Below are 15,817 nucleotides of genomic sequence, written 5' to 3'. Positions count from 1 at the left end.
CATGATGTGGGTAGTAGGGCATTGTGTATTGTGGTTAGTGGAGCTTTTTTTGTTTGTAGTCCAAATTTGACCCTGCTGCTTGAGTTCTTCCATTGCCACTTTCTATTCTGCACTTCCATTCAGCTGACCATAAGAGCCCCTCCTGTGAATGCATGTATATGTTTATAAATAGATAAGAATAAATTGGTAGGGTGTTTCTGCTTGTGGTGGATGGGTGCAACATGTCAAAGATCACACAGCATAGAAGGGAGACAAAAATACGGCTCTCGACCAAAGAGATAACATGTCAACAGAGATTAAACTAGTTTATTATTTTCAAAGAGGAAAAAAATTACGAAACAAAAAAGCAGTCATATTTTACACTAGTGATTATTATTAAATTTTTACAACCATTCAGTCTGCATAACATAAAGAAATAATTCTACATCTTTGTTTCTTTCGTATTTTTGGTACTCTGATTTATACATACAAATAACAAATACAGGAACTTTTTTCACAATGCATATAATCTGTGGGCTGGAAGGAAGTCTTTCAGGTGATCAAATGTGTGTGTGCACGTGTGTGTGTGTGTGAGTGTGTGTGTGTGTGTGTGTGTGTGTACGTGCGGGCATCAACACAAACCAATTGCCAGAGACCTATAGCACATCCAAAAATAAAAAATAAAATTAAAATTAAAAACCAGAAGAGAGACACCTGCGGCCAGAGGCGCTGACTCTCTGCAAACTTAATGCAACACAATTCACGCAGGCAGAAACAAGAGGCCTGCCCTTTCTCAAAAGTCTTTCCTGTCATCTTCTCACTTCCTCCTCTAAAACTCAGAGGTGTCCTCTCCTCACTCGTCCGGTGGCAAGTGTCTACACCTGCTGCGACTCGTACCCTTCTCTTCGTTAGCTGCCCTGGGGCATGTTTCCTTTTTTTCTTACTTAATTAAAAAGTCTTCATTAAATGTACTGTATTTCATACAATTTGTACAAATATATTCAACGTCTATCTCTCCTCATCTTTAGCAACAAGGGGAGCGGGGATGTTCCTGTTACACAGGTGCAAGGTGAGGAGAGGCAGGCTGGGACACTGAGGGAGAGGGCGTCTGTTTTTGTGATGTCTGTGTGTGGAAAAATGGCTCTTTGTACACAAATGGAGCTCCTTATAATGTGGATCAGCTGGGAGGACAGCCTCACTGTGGTGACGGTGGCTTGGGGAGAAAATGTTCCTTCTCTCCCTGCTTGGAGGAAAATCAAAGATCTTCCCCCCCGGAGGTCAGCGCGCCACAGTCAAGTCTGCAAAGCATTCACATCGCAGAGGTACACTTTGATTTTATAAAAATAAGATACAACTGAAGACAAAGGAGCCTGAAGCCTGTCGGTCTCACACCAGGGGTCTGTGGTGAGACAGGGTAGCTTGGGTTGGGCCGAGGATCAGTTCATCGTCTTGTAGGGTTTGGAAGCAGGTCATCAGAGGTACCGAAGGGCGAGATGGTGGCAAGGCTGAGGGTTTGTGGGTGGTGCAGCACAGGGAGGTCTAACCCATGGCTGTGACCATACTGGAAGGGTGATGTGGGGCGAATGGGAGGCTCGAGGAGGGGTGCATTGGTGTGGGGGTGGTCAGCATGTGGCCGGAGTGCGAGAAGGGAGGGAAGGACGACATGTGGCGGGACAGGGCGGCCGGACTGAAGGAGCTGCTCTTGTCCATCAGGCTCTTGGAAAAGTCTTCCATGTTGTCTTGAGACTTTTTGCTCTTCTTTGACTTGCTGGACATCTTCCTGTTCCTGGTCTGGATGCCTTCCTTCTTCATGGTCAGAGGTCGGTTGATCTGCTCTCGAAAGGAGACAGAAAAGATGGCAGATTAGTCAATGGATTCGGAACGTTTTGATTGCACGCAAGATAGAAATCTCAAAAGGGGAGATTTTAGCATAAAGGCAATCGTAATTATGGCCGCATTTACTTTGAGCAACATGATAAAAAGAAATCTTAAGTGAAGGGTGTCACCGACTTTCACAACAAATAAGAAAAATGTGGCACACACTGAGCCTTTTAGTTTTCTTAGAGGCAGATTTTGGGGTTTTGGGAAAGCATAATGATATGTAATGGAGACCCATTATGAGGCAAATCTGGCTGTCCCATCCTGAGACAGGAGATTGTTTGTGTGTGTGTGTGTGTGTGTGTGTGTGTGTGTGTGTGTTTTGGGGTGGATTTAAATGTTGATTCCTTTAAGCTGGACTGTGTCTGAGACTGTGACCATGCCAAAAAGAAAGAGAGAGGGAGAAAGGAAAGATGCTGGGGAGGGGGGAGGGGGAGGGGTGGAACCAAGATGGCGAGAGCGTGTGCAGAGCAGTGGCGAAGAAGGGTCTGGCAGCCAACGTGCAGCCGGTCGACCACAGACACACATGGCCATGACGACCACCGGCGTCAGCCAAGTCCTCCTCTCCACCCTCCTCCTCAACCGCATGGCCGTCTCCTGGCCAAAATGGCCCCAGCTGCTATATTCCAGCATAGGTTTAGCTGGGAAAGAGAGCTGGATGAAGGAATTCCGGCTGTGGGCAGGATTATGAAGGGAGGTGGATGAGGCCGACTGGCTTCCTGATCTTTCTGAGCGGTTCTTCCCGGGGAAATGGGAACAGGGATTTCTTCCACACTCTCTCGCGCTGTCTGAGACGTTGGCATTTTAGGCAGAATGGACTCAGTGATTAGTGGAGGGCAGAAATCTGTGGTTTCATTCTCTAACGTGCGGCTCCATACTGGGTGACTTTCCCTGCCTTGTCTGCCGTGCTTTCAGCTTCCATGCATGCAACACCCACCTTGAACTAGTCAGGCCTCTGCTCTTTGATGCTGAGATGTCTCACAGAGGAAGCCTAGGGCCTCCGGACTGTGCTAGGCCACCGCCCTGGCACATCAAACAAAAGCCAAAACAAATTGTTTCACTCACTGACCACGTACGCAGAGCAACCTCTCACCTCCTCTCTCCCACCACTAGCAGCTAACCACCTGAGACCTCAGCAATCGTGCAGAGGTGTCAAAACTTAACACACTGTACATTACTAAGAGACTGAAGATGAAATAGATGAGACGTAGAGCTCTTTCACACGTGGTGAGACAACCCCCGATTACTAAAAAGAGTGTGTTTTAGGTGTTAACGTCACCTTGCGTTTGTAGCAGCATTTCTGTTTTCAGAAGCTACTCATCTGAACCAAAGCTTACAGGACTACAGACGGCTACCATCAGGTGTTCCAGGACAGTCCACACACACCAGGAGCACAAGCAGGCCGGCGGGGACGCCGCTAAATTCTCCATGAAGAATGTGGAATTTGTTTCAAAGGGAACAAGCCTCAACAGAAGTCTGGATTTACCAAAATAAACTAATTTCACAATTATGCCAAGGTCAGGGTCAGTTCAAATGCTAATATGTGACTGGGAAATATTATTCTTCTCTCCTTTTAACCTTAAGCTCTGAATCTGTTTCTGCACAGTCTAAGTATCTGCCAAAAGTAACATGGGAAAATGATTTTGCAGGGAGCACTTGCGTGACAGGCAGGGCAGCAGAGCAGGATACTGTTCACCTCACACACACACACACACACACACACATACAGGGATAGGGAATATAGGCAGACTTTATCTGTTGTCTGTGAGATGGGAAAATATTACCTACATGTGGCCTCAGAGCAGTTAGCCTGCTTATTATTATTATTAGTTTCAGCTACAATAGCAGTTTGATTAAAAGTGACAGCTTTGTGCACAGGAGAGGAGAGAGAGGGAGAGATAAGCGAGTCCCTGGGGTTTTCAGATTGAGTGTGTGAAATGATGTGGTGAGGCTCTAACCAACCCAAAACGAATCAGACGGATTGGTGGTCAGAGGGGGGACTCAAAGTCCCTGGCGCGCTTGCAACCAAAAGGCTAGAATAAGAAAAAATAACAGCCTGGAAATTAATCGAATTTTAATTAAGCCCCCTTCTTTAATATTCAAAAGCAAGGCGGCTTCGGGCTCATGCGTTTTAGGTTCGCACTTACTGCCAATAAGTCATATTAATTCTACAGTATTTGTTATCGCCGTGCCCCGGAAATTCTCTGCAGGGACGTGTCAGATAAAATATTCAGAGGCTCGGGGAAAGGTGCCCAGCAGGACGTGAGGAGGGAGAAAGAGAAAAAATAAAAGAAGAAGAAGAAGAAATCTAAATATTCGAGACAAGCTCTGATGGGTTAGTACGATTTCCCGTGAAGCTTTATTACTTACATTGTGCAGTTTAAAGTAGAGGCCGCAGGCGTTGCACACCGGGTCGCCGTTGGCGTTTCTCCGCCACAGCGTCGTCGTTGTCGTCTGACAGTTTGCGCATGACGTCCCCGCCCGCCTGGCCGCGGACTGCACAACCGCACAGAGAGACCAAAACAAGACAAGACAAAACGTCACATGACCGCCGACAACCAAGTCAACATGAAGGTTGATTCTGACAGGACTGACATTAGCGAGATTTTCAACATTTGTGTGCAAGTTTTAGTTGGATGCTTGTGCCCACCGTGGCACCTCATGGAGAAATATTTCAAAATGAGTCACCATAAATTAGGCGTTGTGCAATTAAGAAAGAGCAATTGTATTTTGACATTACAGATGACAAACATCCTTGATTGCATATAAAGCATAAAGAAAAAACATGCAGTTAACGAAGGCTTCTCACTGACATAACACACAACCTCAATCTCACACCTGGCAATAAATATTTGCAGCCTGAAAACAGTTTGAAATAAAGACAGAAATACAAATAAATAAATAAATAATACAGAGCTGCTTTCACTGAGGCTAAAAATAGCGCCATACAGCTCATATCTCCTGCAGAATAAATATTTGCAGAAGACATAAAAGCAGTGCCTTAAGATGGGAGAGCAATAGGATCTGATTCAATTTAGCCTTAAAACGCCTGTTCGTGCCACAAGGCTCGTTCAGAACCATCGACCTCGTGACGTTAAACAGTTGAAATGAAAAAGGACTGGATGCGCTCCTATAGCAGAGCCTTTTTGTGTTCCAGTCTGATTTTTTTTTCTATCAGCACAATACGGTTAAAAAAATATTTGAATATGTGACGCGCATCATGGCACGCCCATTAAAAACATAAAAATAATAATTCCCGAAAACAAAAGGGCACTGTGGGTATTTTTGGCTCCGCTGCAGGCCACCAGCAGACTGACACCACAGTGAGAGTCTCGTCATGGATTCGGCTGCCTGCCTCACAGCCCGGCTTGCTGCAGTGGTTTGACATTGATGGTATAATCTCTAAAAGCGATCGATAAACAGGTGACCGCAGAGGACACACTAACGTAAAGGACTACATTATCTCTGCCAGGGATTTCCAATTATACACATGAGGAGGCCTAATAAGCCCCGCTGCTGTGTGCTGTGAATAACCAATCACATTGGAGGAATAAAGCTCATTATGTGTGAATTCTAACTGGCTATAATCCGTTTCTTCATTTTCTTGAAGTATCACAATTCTTGTTTCAGTTTTATCCGTTTTTACTTGTTGTTATTATTATTACAGCAGCGGTGACAATTCACTTAATTCTCAGTAATATTTCTGCTGCATACTAATGTCGGATAAGATGTGATGTTCTCAGAGTGGCGCATCATATCTTTCTCCTACATCTGACCCACTTTCTGGGGCCTTTTTTTTTTTTTTTTTTTTTTTTTTTGCAATTTGTCCCAATCTTTGACCCACATAAATCTAAAGTGCAAGGTCAAATGTCTCGTGCCGATTGCCCATACCCGACCGTCCTTATGTTTTTCACGCCAGGATTATAACGCTAAACAATCTCAAGTCGTGACTTTGTGCTGACCTGGCTCCGACTCTGCAGCCTTTATGTTTTGACTGGGGGGAACGGGCTGTGTTGTTAAAAGCGACTTATCTGCGCTGCTCAGACATCCGGCAGCCCTTTCCTGGGCAGTCGGGTTTTCACATTAGAGGAGGAGAGAAGAGGCCCATAGCAGGACTGGACTGGTCAGCCATCTTTGCTTCGAAAGTGTTTTTTTATTTGTATTTATTTATTTTTTTCATAAGAAGGTAGGGGAACTCCTCTAGAGCTCATAAGAGATGCAGCTCTGATGAGTGGGGGTTTTCCCTAAAATATATGCAAAAAATAGCTCCACTTGAAGCAATCTTAGGTAGTGCGAATGCAGCCTACCAACAGCCCAAATGTGTTCTGAATATTGACAGCTTCAAATAAAGTCCATATGATTGGAGCTCATTGTGAATTTGATTGCAGGCCTGCAGCCACAGTGCAGCAAGCTGCAGCAGAAGCTTTAAAGGAGGCAATGCATCTCCAAACTACACATGGGGCCTATTATTGGTAACAGAATCAATGACTATTTTAGCAAATAAAAATATCATCGTCATTGAAACAAAAAAAAAAACTGTGCAGTTTTTCTATGGTAATATCTGAAAACAGAGACCTGCACTTGTCGAGTCAATTTCCTGCAGCTAATGGGCCTACTTCTTCCTGGATAGGGGAAAAACAGAGAGAGAGACGGAAATGTCATCAATAGAGAAATGTGGTAGAGACGTACCAGCCGCCGCTTGGGTTTGATGAGAGGGCGATTCTGCCCGTTCATCTTGTGATAGAGTCCGCAGGCGTTACACAGATAGTGACCCGTACCGTCCCGCCTCCACAGCGGAGTCGACGTGGCCCCGCAGTTCACACACTCTCTACCTTCTGCAAGAGCCAACGCACACAAACACAGACACGCACACGCACACACACACGCACGCACACACGCACGCACGCACACAAAACATGGAGACAGTGCCCACGTCAGTTGGTCCTTAAAAATGCCATGTTTTTATGCTTGTAATCTAAGCTTGGAATAAAAAAGTTAAAAAGGCAACATTTTTGTAATTTACATTTTTATAATACATGCAATATACAGTTTAGTCTTATCAGTACAATAAAAAACAATTATAACAATTTAAAGAAGATGCAAATATAAGCATTATTTTTAATGCAGCAGTTGTTTCAAGCACACGTGCGCGTGCGCGCGCACACACACACACACACGCCTAAAACACGTGGTTAGTTTAGATTCTGAATATAACAGTTGTGATAAGGTCCATAAGGCAGAAATCATTTCAATAAACACACAATCTTTTTGGTTCTCGAGATTTTTTTTTATCTTGTAAAAAAGGTATCATCAGCTAATCTCTCCTTTATTACAATAATAATAATAATAATAATTAATAATAATAATAATAATAGTAATATTGGTAATAACAATATTTATTGGTGTATCTTACGTTTTAATACCATGGGTTTTTGGTTTTGACATTACTGAGGGGCTGTTCAGGTTTGACTGGCACTTCTCTAGTGACACCGACAGGTGAGACGCGCACCAACAGTTTGATTATATTATGGGGGGGGTCTGAAACTGAAACAAGGGAGCTGCACTCAAACTCAGATTATTTGAAAGCAGAGACTCACACAGGGCTTTTGTGCAACAACGAGAGCTTTTTGCATTTCCATGCAGCCGCACTTCCCCTTTTCGTGCTGCAGAAAAACACACACACTCACACAGCCCGACTTCTTCGCAAAGACAGAAGCGTCAGTCCGCGTTTAAATGTGACAGACATGCAAGTACCTGGATAAGTGTGTGTTTCTTTCTGCCTTTTTTCTGTCTGTTTTGGCAAGAGACGCTGCTCAGATCAAACAGGAACTGTATCGGATCCAGTGCATAAGACTTAAAAAATAAAAAGAGGCCTCTGCAATGCCATTTTTTCTACTGCACGAGGTGTTTAAGCTTTTACAAAAACCCTCAACAATTTCTTTGAATGATTAAGTTTCCATAATGCGCGCACTGCACTAACAACCCTATTAAAACGAAGATACTCTGCAAATCTGAAATGTCTTTTAAATGCACTTTATCTCACTATTATCCTCAAATTAAATTTTATTTGCATTGCTGGTCCTGTGTATGATGCTGAATAATCCCAATGATATGCATCAACTAATCCACTGTTTTCTATACTCCCATCAGAGCCGCTGATATTAATCTCATTACAGAAAACTGCTTTTCAGCTGCGCAGCAATAACCTTTAAAATAATTACCCTCCTCCCAAATTAGAAATGTCTCTCCTAACTCTCTGTTTTTCTCCCCTGCCCCGGTGGTTCGTGCGCTCTGTCACGGCGACGGTTCAGCCGCTTTTTCCCTGTGAATGAACGAGCAAGCATCCGGTGCTCTAGCGCTGGTTAAACAATGCAACTGTGGCGTGCACTGGTCCGACAGTAATGGGATTATCTTAAACATATAAACGGGGCGACACAGCCCAGAGAGCTGGCCTCCCCTCTGTCTCCCCCCCTCTACTCTGTGTTAGTGCAGAGAAGGGGAAAAAGAGCCCAAATTGAACCACTAGCACATTAAACTGTGAACTAGGTGGCGTCGTGAATATTTGTATTTTATTTTGTAAATGCATCCAAAACAATGTGGGGAAATGTGTGAGCTTCTATTTATTTTTCTGTACAAATTCAGTCTGTGTGCATATTTAAAATGTTTTAATAGCTACTTAATTTTAAATGTGTCAATTTCATCTGTACATTTATTATTATTATTATTATTATTATTATTATTATTATTATTACTACTATTATAATTGTTATAGTAATAATTATTATTATTACGAAAGAAGAGCACAGTGATGCGCCTGTTGACCCGTGTGGCCTTTGGCCCAAAATGAAGAGCTTCTTCATATGAGGGATGAATGAGCTGCTCATGGGCTGTTTTTCTCTTTTCTTTTTTTTTTTTTTTAAATATGAAATTAAACATGGCTGATCAGTGAGGCTGCAAATCTAGGGAATAATGTTAGATTAAAAGGGAATGTAATAAAGCGCACGCCTACCTGAACAGGACCTTGTTTTTGGTCTTGTTTTGGAACCATAACTAGAAGATGACCCACCTATCAGGCTACTTGGTGGGAAGAGGCCTGGGCCGTATTCAGGGACATAGGGTGGGTATGTGGCGATGGGGTGGTGGGCAGAGGATGACCCTGCTCCGAGTGATGCCACGCTCCTGCCGTGAGCTGACTCCAGTTTCATACTATCGGCCAGGGTCACTTGGTACTTTATGCACTCTTTATCCTCCTGCCGCCCGGAGCTGCTGGAGCCCGGGGTGGATATACCGGGGTCCGGGGAGACGTCTTTTGGAGGGGTTGGGGGAAACGTGAAGAGGTGAGGGCTCGAGTGACCGGTGGACAGGGAGGAGGAGGAGGCCGGGGGGTAGACGGACAGGCTGGCCGGAGAGCCGTGGTGCAGGGGGTTCTTGGGGAAGGGGCTCAGGTTCCATGGAGAAGTGCTGTGGTGCGGGGCGATGCCTTTGCTCCCCTCCAGCCAGGGCAGAGAGCCGTGCAATAATGAGGGACGGCACACCTGGCTACCTGAGGCAGAACAGAAACACAAGAAAACATCACAGCCTGACCTCAGTCTGCAGCAACAATAAACACACAGTCATTCTTTTATCACTTAGAGGCTACTCACACATTTACTCACACATTTAAATAAATACATCATGGTGGATTTTTCAATTTCTAACAGATAACGACGTCCTGATTTGACTGGCCTCCGTGGCCCACTGAAAGTACTTTTTCCGGATTCAGTTGCCTTGTAGAAATCAAATTTGATCCGCTCCAGTGTAGAGTTTCATGTGGCCACGTACGTGCGTAATTTTGCTTTTTCAGACCTCGATACAACAACAAAACACTTCAAAAGGCAACAGCCTCAAATGAAACTACGTCTTAATTGTTCAGGAAGTCAATGGGGTATAATATAGGAAATTGCACACATGACTTTGTGTCTATGCACGGCCCATTATTGCACAGATAAACGTTATGCAGGCGCTCAGGAGTGAACACATGCTACCGAGCACTGCCAGTCTAATCCAGGTGTATCTGTGACATCTGTGCCAACACATTTATTTGTTCAAATTCGCCCCTCGATTTATCCAGAAAACAAACTAGGCTCGGGTTTTAGAAAAGCTTTGGCATACGAGTCAGCTGAATGTCATTTAATGTTTGTGACGTTTGACGATATGAGCGGTAAACAGAAACCAGAGACAAACTGGAGGTAAACCCTACATATTTACGGCGGTTGTTTCACAACAATTAGGCTCAGGTTTTTAAGGCAACGTTATCTCAGGCCAAAACCGCCACCTGGTCTGGATCACAGTCAGATAATACAAATAATTCCAAAGACAGTGACAGTAATTGAGTCTTTGCTGCAGGGATGAATTACGCACAGAGGACTAAACAGGATAATGTGCACATTATTAAATAAAAGGCCTAAACAGGCCGTTTACTTACTGTGTGGAGGAGGAGGGTACCTCTGGACGGCTCGGACAGAGTTTCCATAGTATGGGGAGACGTGGTTGCCCTGTCCATCGATATTAAACAGTACATCCACATCGTCTGCGAGGGGATACTGCGAAGGGTCCATGTATGAGTGGCCGAGGCCCGGGTGATGTGAGCCGGGATGCTGCTCGTTCAACACCGCGGGATGATGGCTCATCCATCGGGGCTGATCCGCACTTACTTCCATTTCTTTGCTTTTGTTTTTTTTCTCTTTAGCAAATGTTCATGAACGCCGAAGAAAACCGGTACAAGTCACAAGATAAGAAATAATCAGTCCCAAATCCGTTTTTGTTAAATCCACAGGTTCCGCGCTTGCTTCCGATCACCTGGAGACAGAGAAAAATTTATTGTCTTTTTTTTTTTCAAACGTGTTCACATACAGTACGACTAAATCAGACTTAGGGCTAAAAGCGCAAAGCGAATTTACCCGTTAAAGAAAAGGAAACATTTAAGCACGACACATACCCCACATTACAACTGCAACAAAGGTGTTGTCATATAAATACGTCCAAAATGGAATCCAGTCCCACGGAGAGTTCCTGAACTTCTTCCTCTTAGAAAAAAAAAAATTGTCAGTGTTTCAGCCCAGCTCAACAAGTAGTGCGGATCTGTACAGGCGCAGGGCTTGTTTGCAGTGGATGGCCTCGCAGCGCACTGACCAGCACCAGCAAGTTAAACTCACTGATCAAATCTCTGTTTGTGCGCAGTTGTAGCCCTCTCCATTAACTCCGCTCCTCTCTCTCTCTCTCGCTCTCTCTCGCTCTGTGGGGCTCTTGCTCACTCACTCACCCTTGCTCCAGCCTCCCCCTCTTTTTTTTTTTTTTTCTTTTTTTTTTTTACAGTGAAGGCATTCTTTCAGGATGGCGCCAGGCAGCTCAATGCTTGCAGACAGCTGTGGCGCGACGCAACTTAAGGAGGGTCTGTCAGTGTCATAGTTTAGGGGAGGGGCCTGGCCTAATTGACTATAACGTGGGCCAGGAAAGATACAGAAGTGCTGCAACATTTTTTTAAAGACCTTGCCACAAAAAATAAAATAAATAAAATAAGGAGAATTTGAAGTAGGCTTAATAAATCTTTGAATTGTAGTTGTACATGTAAACATGCAGTAAAATTCAAAGTTAGATGCATGAAGATTTTATGGCCTCTTACATTAATGCATAAAAACATTAAAAAAATAAAATATTTACACCTCAGTGTTCTCATTAAAAAATATCGACACAAATAAACAAAACTCCAGAAGGAATTCACCATAGTTTTTTGTGTCTATCACCGAGCGTTACCAAAATATGCAAGCACTTTCTCAGAGAGAGTCTGCTGCGGCTTAGGGCACAGCCGTATAGAAACCGAGAAGAAAGACTGCAGCAGAGCCTGTTGCTCTGGGCCAATGGCAGGTTGCAGGACGCTCTTAAAAAATTGTGACAGTGCGTCCTCTCGCGGTGACAGGCGCATTATTCTAATGGCAGATCCAAATTGAGCCGATTTCCTCACCGTGAAGCGGCCACGGCCGAGGACGCCTGGGTGACTTTAACAGTCTCCAAGAAAAGAAAAGAAAAATATCCTAATGCAGGATGTTATTGGCTGTCAGTTTAACCACCACTGTCTTTGCAATTACTTTTCCGCTGCAGAAAGTCAAACAGACAGGCAACAACGGGTCATGTTATTATTTATTCAAAACAGTGCATTCAATGTAACACGATCGCGCGCAGAGGGAGTGATTTACCCCAACGCGCGATTCATCCATGTCCAAATATAAAAATAAAAAACTCATAATTGAAAGAGTGCACATGCACCATGTCGACTCTACTGCGCTGCAGAAACCGGGCTGCTCCCGGGGGAAGTATTTTACGTCTGATGCCCAGTCTAGCTTCTCCATATACTCTGAGATTGGCAGCGCGTAATAGTGGAGCAGAGTGTGTGAATGTGGCGGGGGCAGCCTCGACGACGCCACTGGATGTGACGTCAACGCGGTGCGAACAGCCAGGAAATGAACCATTTCACAGTGCGTCGTGGGTAGACCGCGGGAGCGTGCACGCCCTAGCACCAGGTAGCACAAGTGACGGTAATACCAGGTAGGGTGGGTTTAATGGGGAATTCACTGCGTGAAAAGGGTTCTGCGTAATGAGGAGGACCATCCCTTAAAAAGGTTGCGTTTTAGCCATTAGATTCAGGTGATGGCTCATCAGTGCGTATTGGTCTTTATTCCCCACAAATTTCCCCCTCTTTGATATCGAGGTTGTTCTCAGTCGGGCGCGTGGGAGCGCAGACTGAAAGAAACTTGGCAAAGCGTCCTATTTTTCCTCTCCAGGATAGGCCCGTACCTGGAGAGGGGGAGAGAGAGAGGGAGAGAGAGGGAGAGAGAGGGGGAGCGTTTCTCACTCAGGCAAACCTGAGACTGAACTTGGATGCAAACTGCTGTAGCTGCCATTGTCAAGCTGTCAGCGGACTCGTGTAATTATCCTCTCGAAAGGTATCGCTGAGCCATTATCCACAAAGTCCCCGTTATAGGTGCTCGGAGGCAACACATGACGGTAAATGTAGCCTAAAATCCCGATTATGTTTTTTTGTTTCTTGACTGGATGTATCGAAGCTTAGAAAATGGGACATGGAAGCCATCTCTTGACTTGATTCCCAAGCCTCGGTGTCAGTAACGCTAAAGCTTATTCAGACTGGTTCTCTTTAAAAAAAAAAAAAAAAGAAAGAAAAAGAAGTCATTTATAATCCCAAAGTGTCGCCACGATGGGAGCAATGGTGGCTTCAGCTCGTTCTCTGACAGTGTGTGAGAGAATCTAAAACGAGCCCCGTGTGTAAGTCTATATTTAAAGTTAATGGCCTACAAATAGCAGCGCTGCTATTCATAAAAGGTTTGATTCATAAAAGTGGGCGAAGGGCCAGTTTTGATGATGGAGATAATTTCTGTGTGAGTATCTCAAACAACTGATTAAAATCGAGACATGGCACCGTTTTTTTAAAGCACTGCAGTTGAGAATTTAAGACATTAGCGGATTATTCCTGCTCCAGCGTGGGAGGAAATGTTTTAGATAACGTCTGTAATCGTCTGTGTGTGTGTGTGTTTACTTCGCCCTTCATCTTCCTGTGTTTGGCCTCATCACTAATTATAATCACTGTTTTCCATCATTTAAAAAAATAGTTTTCCACCGCTAAACGATTAATCATGTCGATCAGATAAAATCACACGATGAAAAACATTAAAATAAATTACATTACATGGCGCAGCACAATCGTAAAGCTACAGACATAATAATAATAAATGTTCCAATGAAGTTTACAACAAACCACTTTCACTGAGGCCTGTTTGTGTCAATAAAACCCTTTGTCCTACGCATCATTTCGATACAAACTGTCCCAAAACAATTGCTGCAATTAGTATGACCGTTTCAACCTGGATCAGAACCATTGAGCTCAAAACAACGTCTCCCAATACGAATTCTTTTTCTGCTCGTTCTGCTGCTGCATGTGTCGCCCCGATTTAAAAAGATGAAGAGACTCAGCCACTGATTAAAAATGCTACAGCCTCCAGTCATGTCGCACTTCTGAGATATTTGACTTGTTAAACGTTCATTTATACATTTAGAAACCAGCATAGCACCGCAACTAGACTATTTGTTACATTTATTGCTCTGTGAGTCATTTGTTACCTTTCTAGTCTTTTCAAGAAACAACAAGCTACTATTCTTTCTGCATGTGAACCAACTCGGCTTCTTAGAACCAAACACGAGGGCGTCGAATTCTTGTTTGTCTGTGACACTTGAAAACAGAAGTGGAGTTCCTAGAATGATCCAAATGAGAAGGAATCAGCTTTTCTTCGAGTGTTCAAAAAAAGTGCCAATGAGTATTTTGTGCCATTCTCGAAGACGAGAAAAAGAGAGAGAGAGAGGGGAAAAAAAGAAAAGAAAAACCGGCAAATTGACTGAGTGTGATGCTCTTATCTGCGTCTATATCGCTTCTCGCCAGACGCGCTGATGTAATCTTTCCTTTAACGTTCAGGGCCTTGTCACCTCTTGGCCTGTGCATCCACAGCTCCAAACAAAGTCATCAGCATTTCGTCAATTTTGGCCGACTCGCTAATTCTGGTCATAAACACCCCTTCGTGGCACAATTTCACTGAATTTAAATTTTAAGCTCTGGGGGAAAAAAGAAAAGAAAAAAAAGCTCAATCTGAAAGTGTGTGTAAGGTGCAAATCTCGACAGACACCGAATTCAAATGAAACCACATTTCCTATGCACAGCTTCCACACTCTTAGGACGGCTATTTGTTTTTAAAAAAATAATATTTTAATAAAAGTGCGATATTTAATGTAGCCCACAATTGCGCAAACGTGAAACAGCCTTTGGGATCAGGGTCCACTTGCTGTGTGCACGCAGACACCCATGGAGCTCTCGGCCCGTGACACTGTGTGCGCGCTGCCCTCTCTTTAGCATCCTATTCCTTCTGACTGCGGCTCCCCCTCTCCGCCATATCAAGACAGATCGAGCAAAGACGAGATGGAGGCGACTAATAACGCGAGGAAGCGCAGCCTCAGCAGCTCCCTTTTTTTCTGACCCCGCCGGCAAGGTAATCAGATCCATTTCACGGCTTGTACGGGATTCTGCCTGCACCCCCACCCCCCTACCTGAGCGGTGGCTAATAGGTCGATGAAAAGCCTCATCTACGCTATTTTGGGGGGCCCGGCTTTGAGGTGGGTTGCTTAATATTGTAAGAAATGCAGCTGGCTGCCGTTGGAGCCTTTTACATTGCGATCCGGAGTCGCGCCTGGCACATGTGTGAACATGAGCGGGAAGGAGACGCTAATTATTACCAAAGCGACTTTCTCTGCTGGTTAAAAATAAGCAGCAGCAGGTCAGCACGTTAAAAGCAACAATGGCGGTTGTCACGGACGTGGGAGCCAGTGTTACTGACACAGCAGCCCATTTTTCAGCAAGTGCACACAGCCGACGTGGAGAGAAATTGAAGCTGTAACCAACAGTCCGCTTCGTCTCGAGCTTCAAGTACCTCCAGTAGCAAAACTGCATTTTTGGTTGTTGTTGTTTTTTTTAACACATTTGTTCTCGTTTGATCGCGTTGACGTTCACGTGCAAAAGCTTTAGCAAAAGTTTTCCGTCGTTCACGAACGAGCAACATCAGCAAGCGTTCATTGACAGCGGCGCCGAGGGGGAAGACGCAGCCCATTGGACGGAGCGTCCAGGACGCACCGGCTTCGCTGCAAATCTAAATATTTACTGACCTGTGGTGGACGCTGGACGGGTGGAGGCGTTTTTTTCTGCAGATGTGAAGAAAGAGTGACATAGAGATGGAGGCGCCGATGGCATTTAGAGGCAGCGAAAGGAAGAGAGGGCGAGAGCTGTGGACGGGGAAGGAAAAACACACACACTCTCACACACACATTCACACACACACACACTGTGGCGGTGATGGTAGAGGAGAAAGAG

General features: G+C 44.6%; 1 protein-coding gene and 1 long non-coding RNA gene across 10 annotated transcripts in view; one reads left to right on the top strand and one right to left on the bottom strand.

Moving 5' to 3' along the window:
• Positions 1 to 279: 279 nt before the first annotated feature.
• gata3 (GATA binding protein 3) lies at positions 280 to 15,773 on the bottom strand. 8 transcript variants are annotated; one of them, XM_067490014.1, is made up of 7 exons: positions 15,613 to 15,773; positions 10,835 to 10,922; positions 10,322 to 10,695; positions 8,867 to 9,400; positions 6,433 to 6,692; positions 4,228 to 4,353; positions 280 to 1,809 (listed from the first exon to the last, which is right to left on the bottom strand). In XM_067490014.1, the coding sequence occupies exons 3-7, from the start codon at positions 10,554 to 10,556 to the stop codon at positions 1,519 to 1,521; spliced, it is 1,446 nt and encodes a 481-aa protein (XP_067346115.1). In that variant the 5' UTR covers positions 10,557 to 10,695; positions 10,835 to 10,922; positions 15,613 to 15,773; the 3' UTR covers positions 280 to 1,518. The 8 variants fall into 8 exon arrangements, with proteins under 8 accessions (XP_067346115.1, XP_067346119.1, XP_067346121.1 ...); XM_067490018.1 differs by lacking the exon at positions 15,613 to 15,773 and having other exon boundaries at positions 6,433 to 6,479; positions 6,636 to 6,692; positions 10,835 to 11,220; XM_067490020.1 differs by lacking the exon at positions 15,613 to 15,773 and having other exon boundaries at positions 6,433 to 6,479; positions 6,636 to 6,692; positions 8,924 to 9,400; positions 10,835 to 11,219.
• The window catches only part of LOC137106551 (uncharacterized), a 34,541-nt gene continuing 33,496 nt past the window's right edge, over positions 14,773 to 15,817 (top strand). For both annotated transcript variants that reach the window (XR_010911966.1, XR_010911965.1), the window contains exon 1: positions 14,773 to 14,942. This is a non-coding gene — a long non-coding RNA (uncharacterized lncRNA). The remainder of the gene's footprint in view (positions 14,943 to 15,817) is intronic.

Source organism: Channa argus, chromosome 21 (assembly GCF_033026475.1).
Source record: "Channa argus isolate prfri chromosome 21, Channa argus male v1.0, whole genome shotgun sequence".
Lineage (NCBI taxonomy): Eukaryota > Metazoa > Chordata > Actinopteri > Anabantiformes > Channidae > Channa > Channa argus.
The sequence above is the reverse complement of the archived record's forward strand: the minus strand, read 5'-3'. Positions and strand labels throughout refer to the sequence as shown.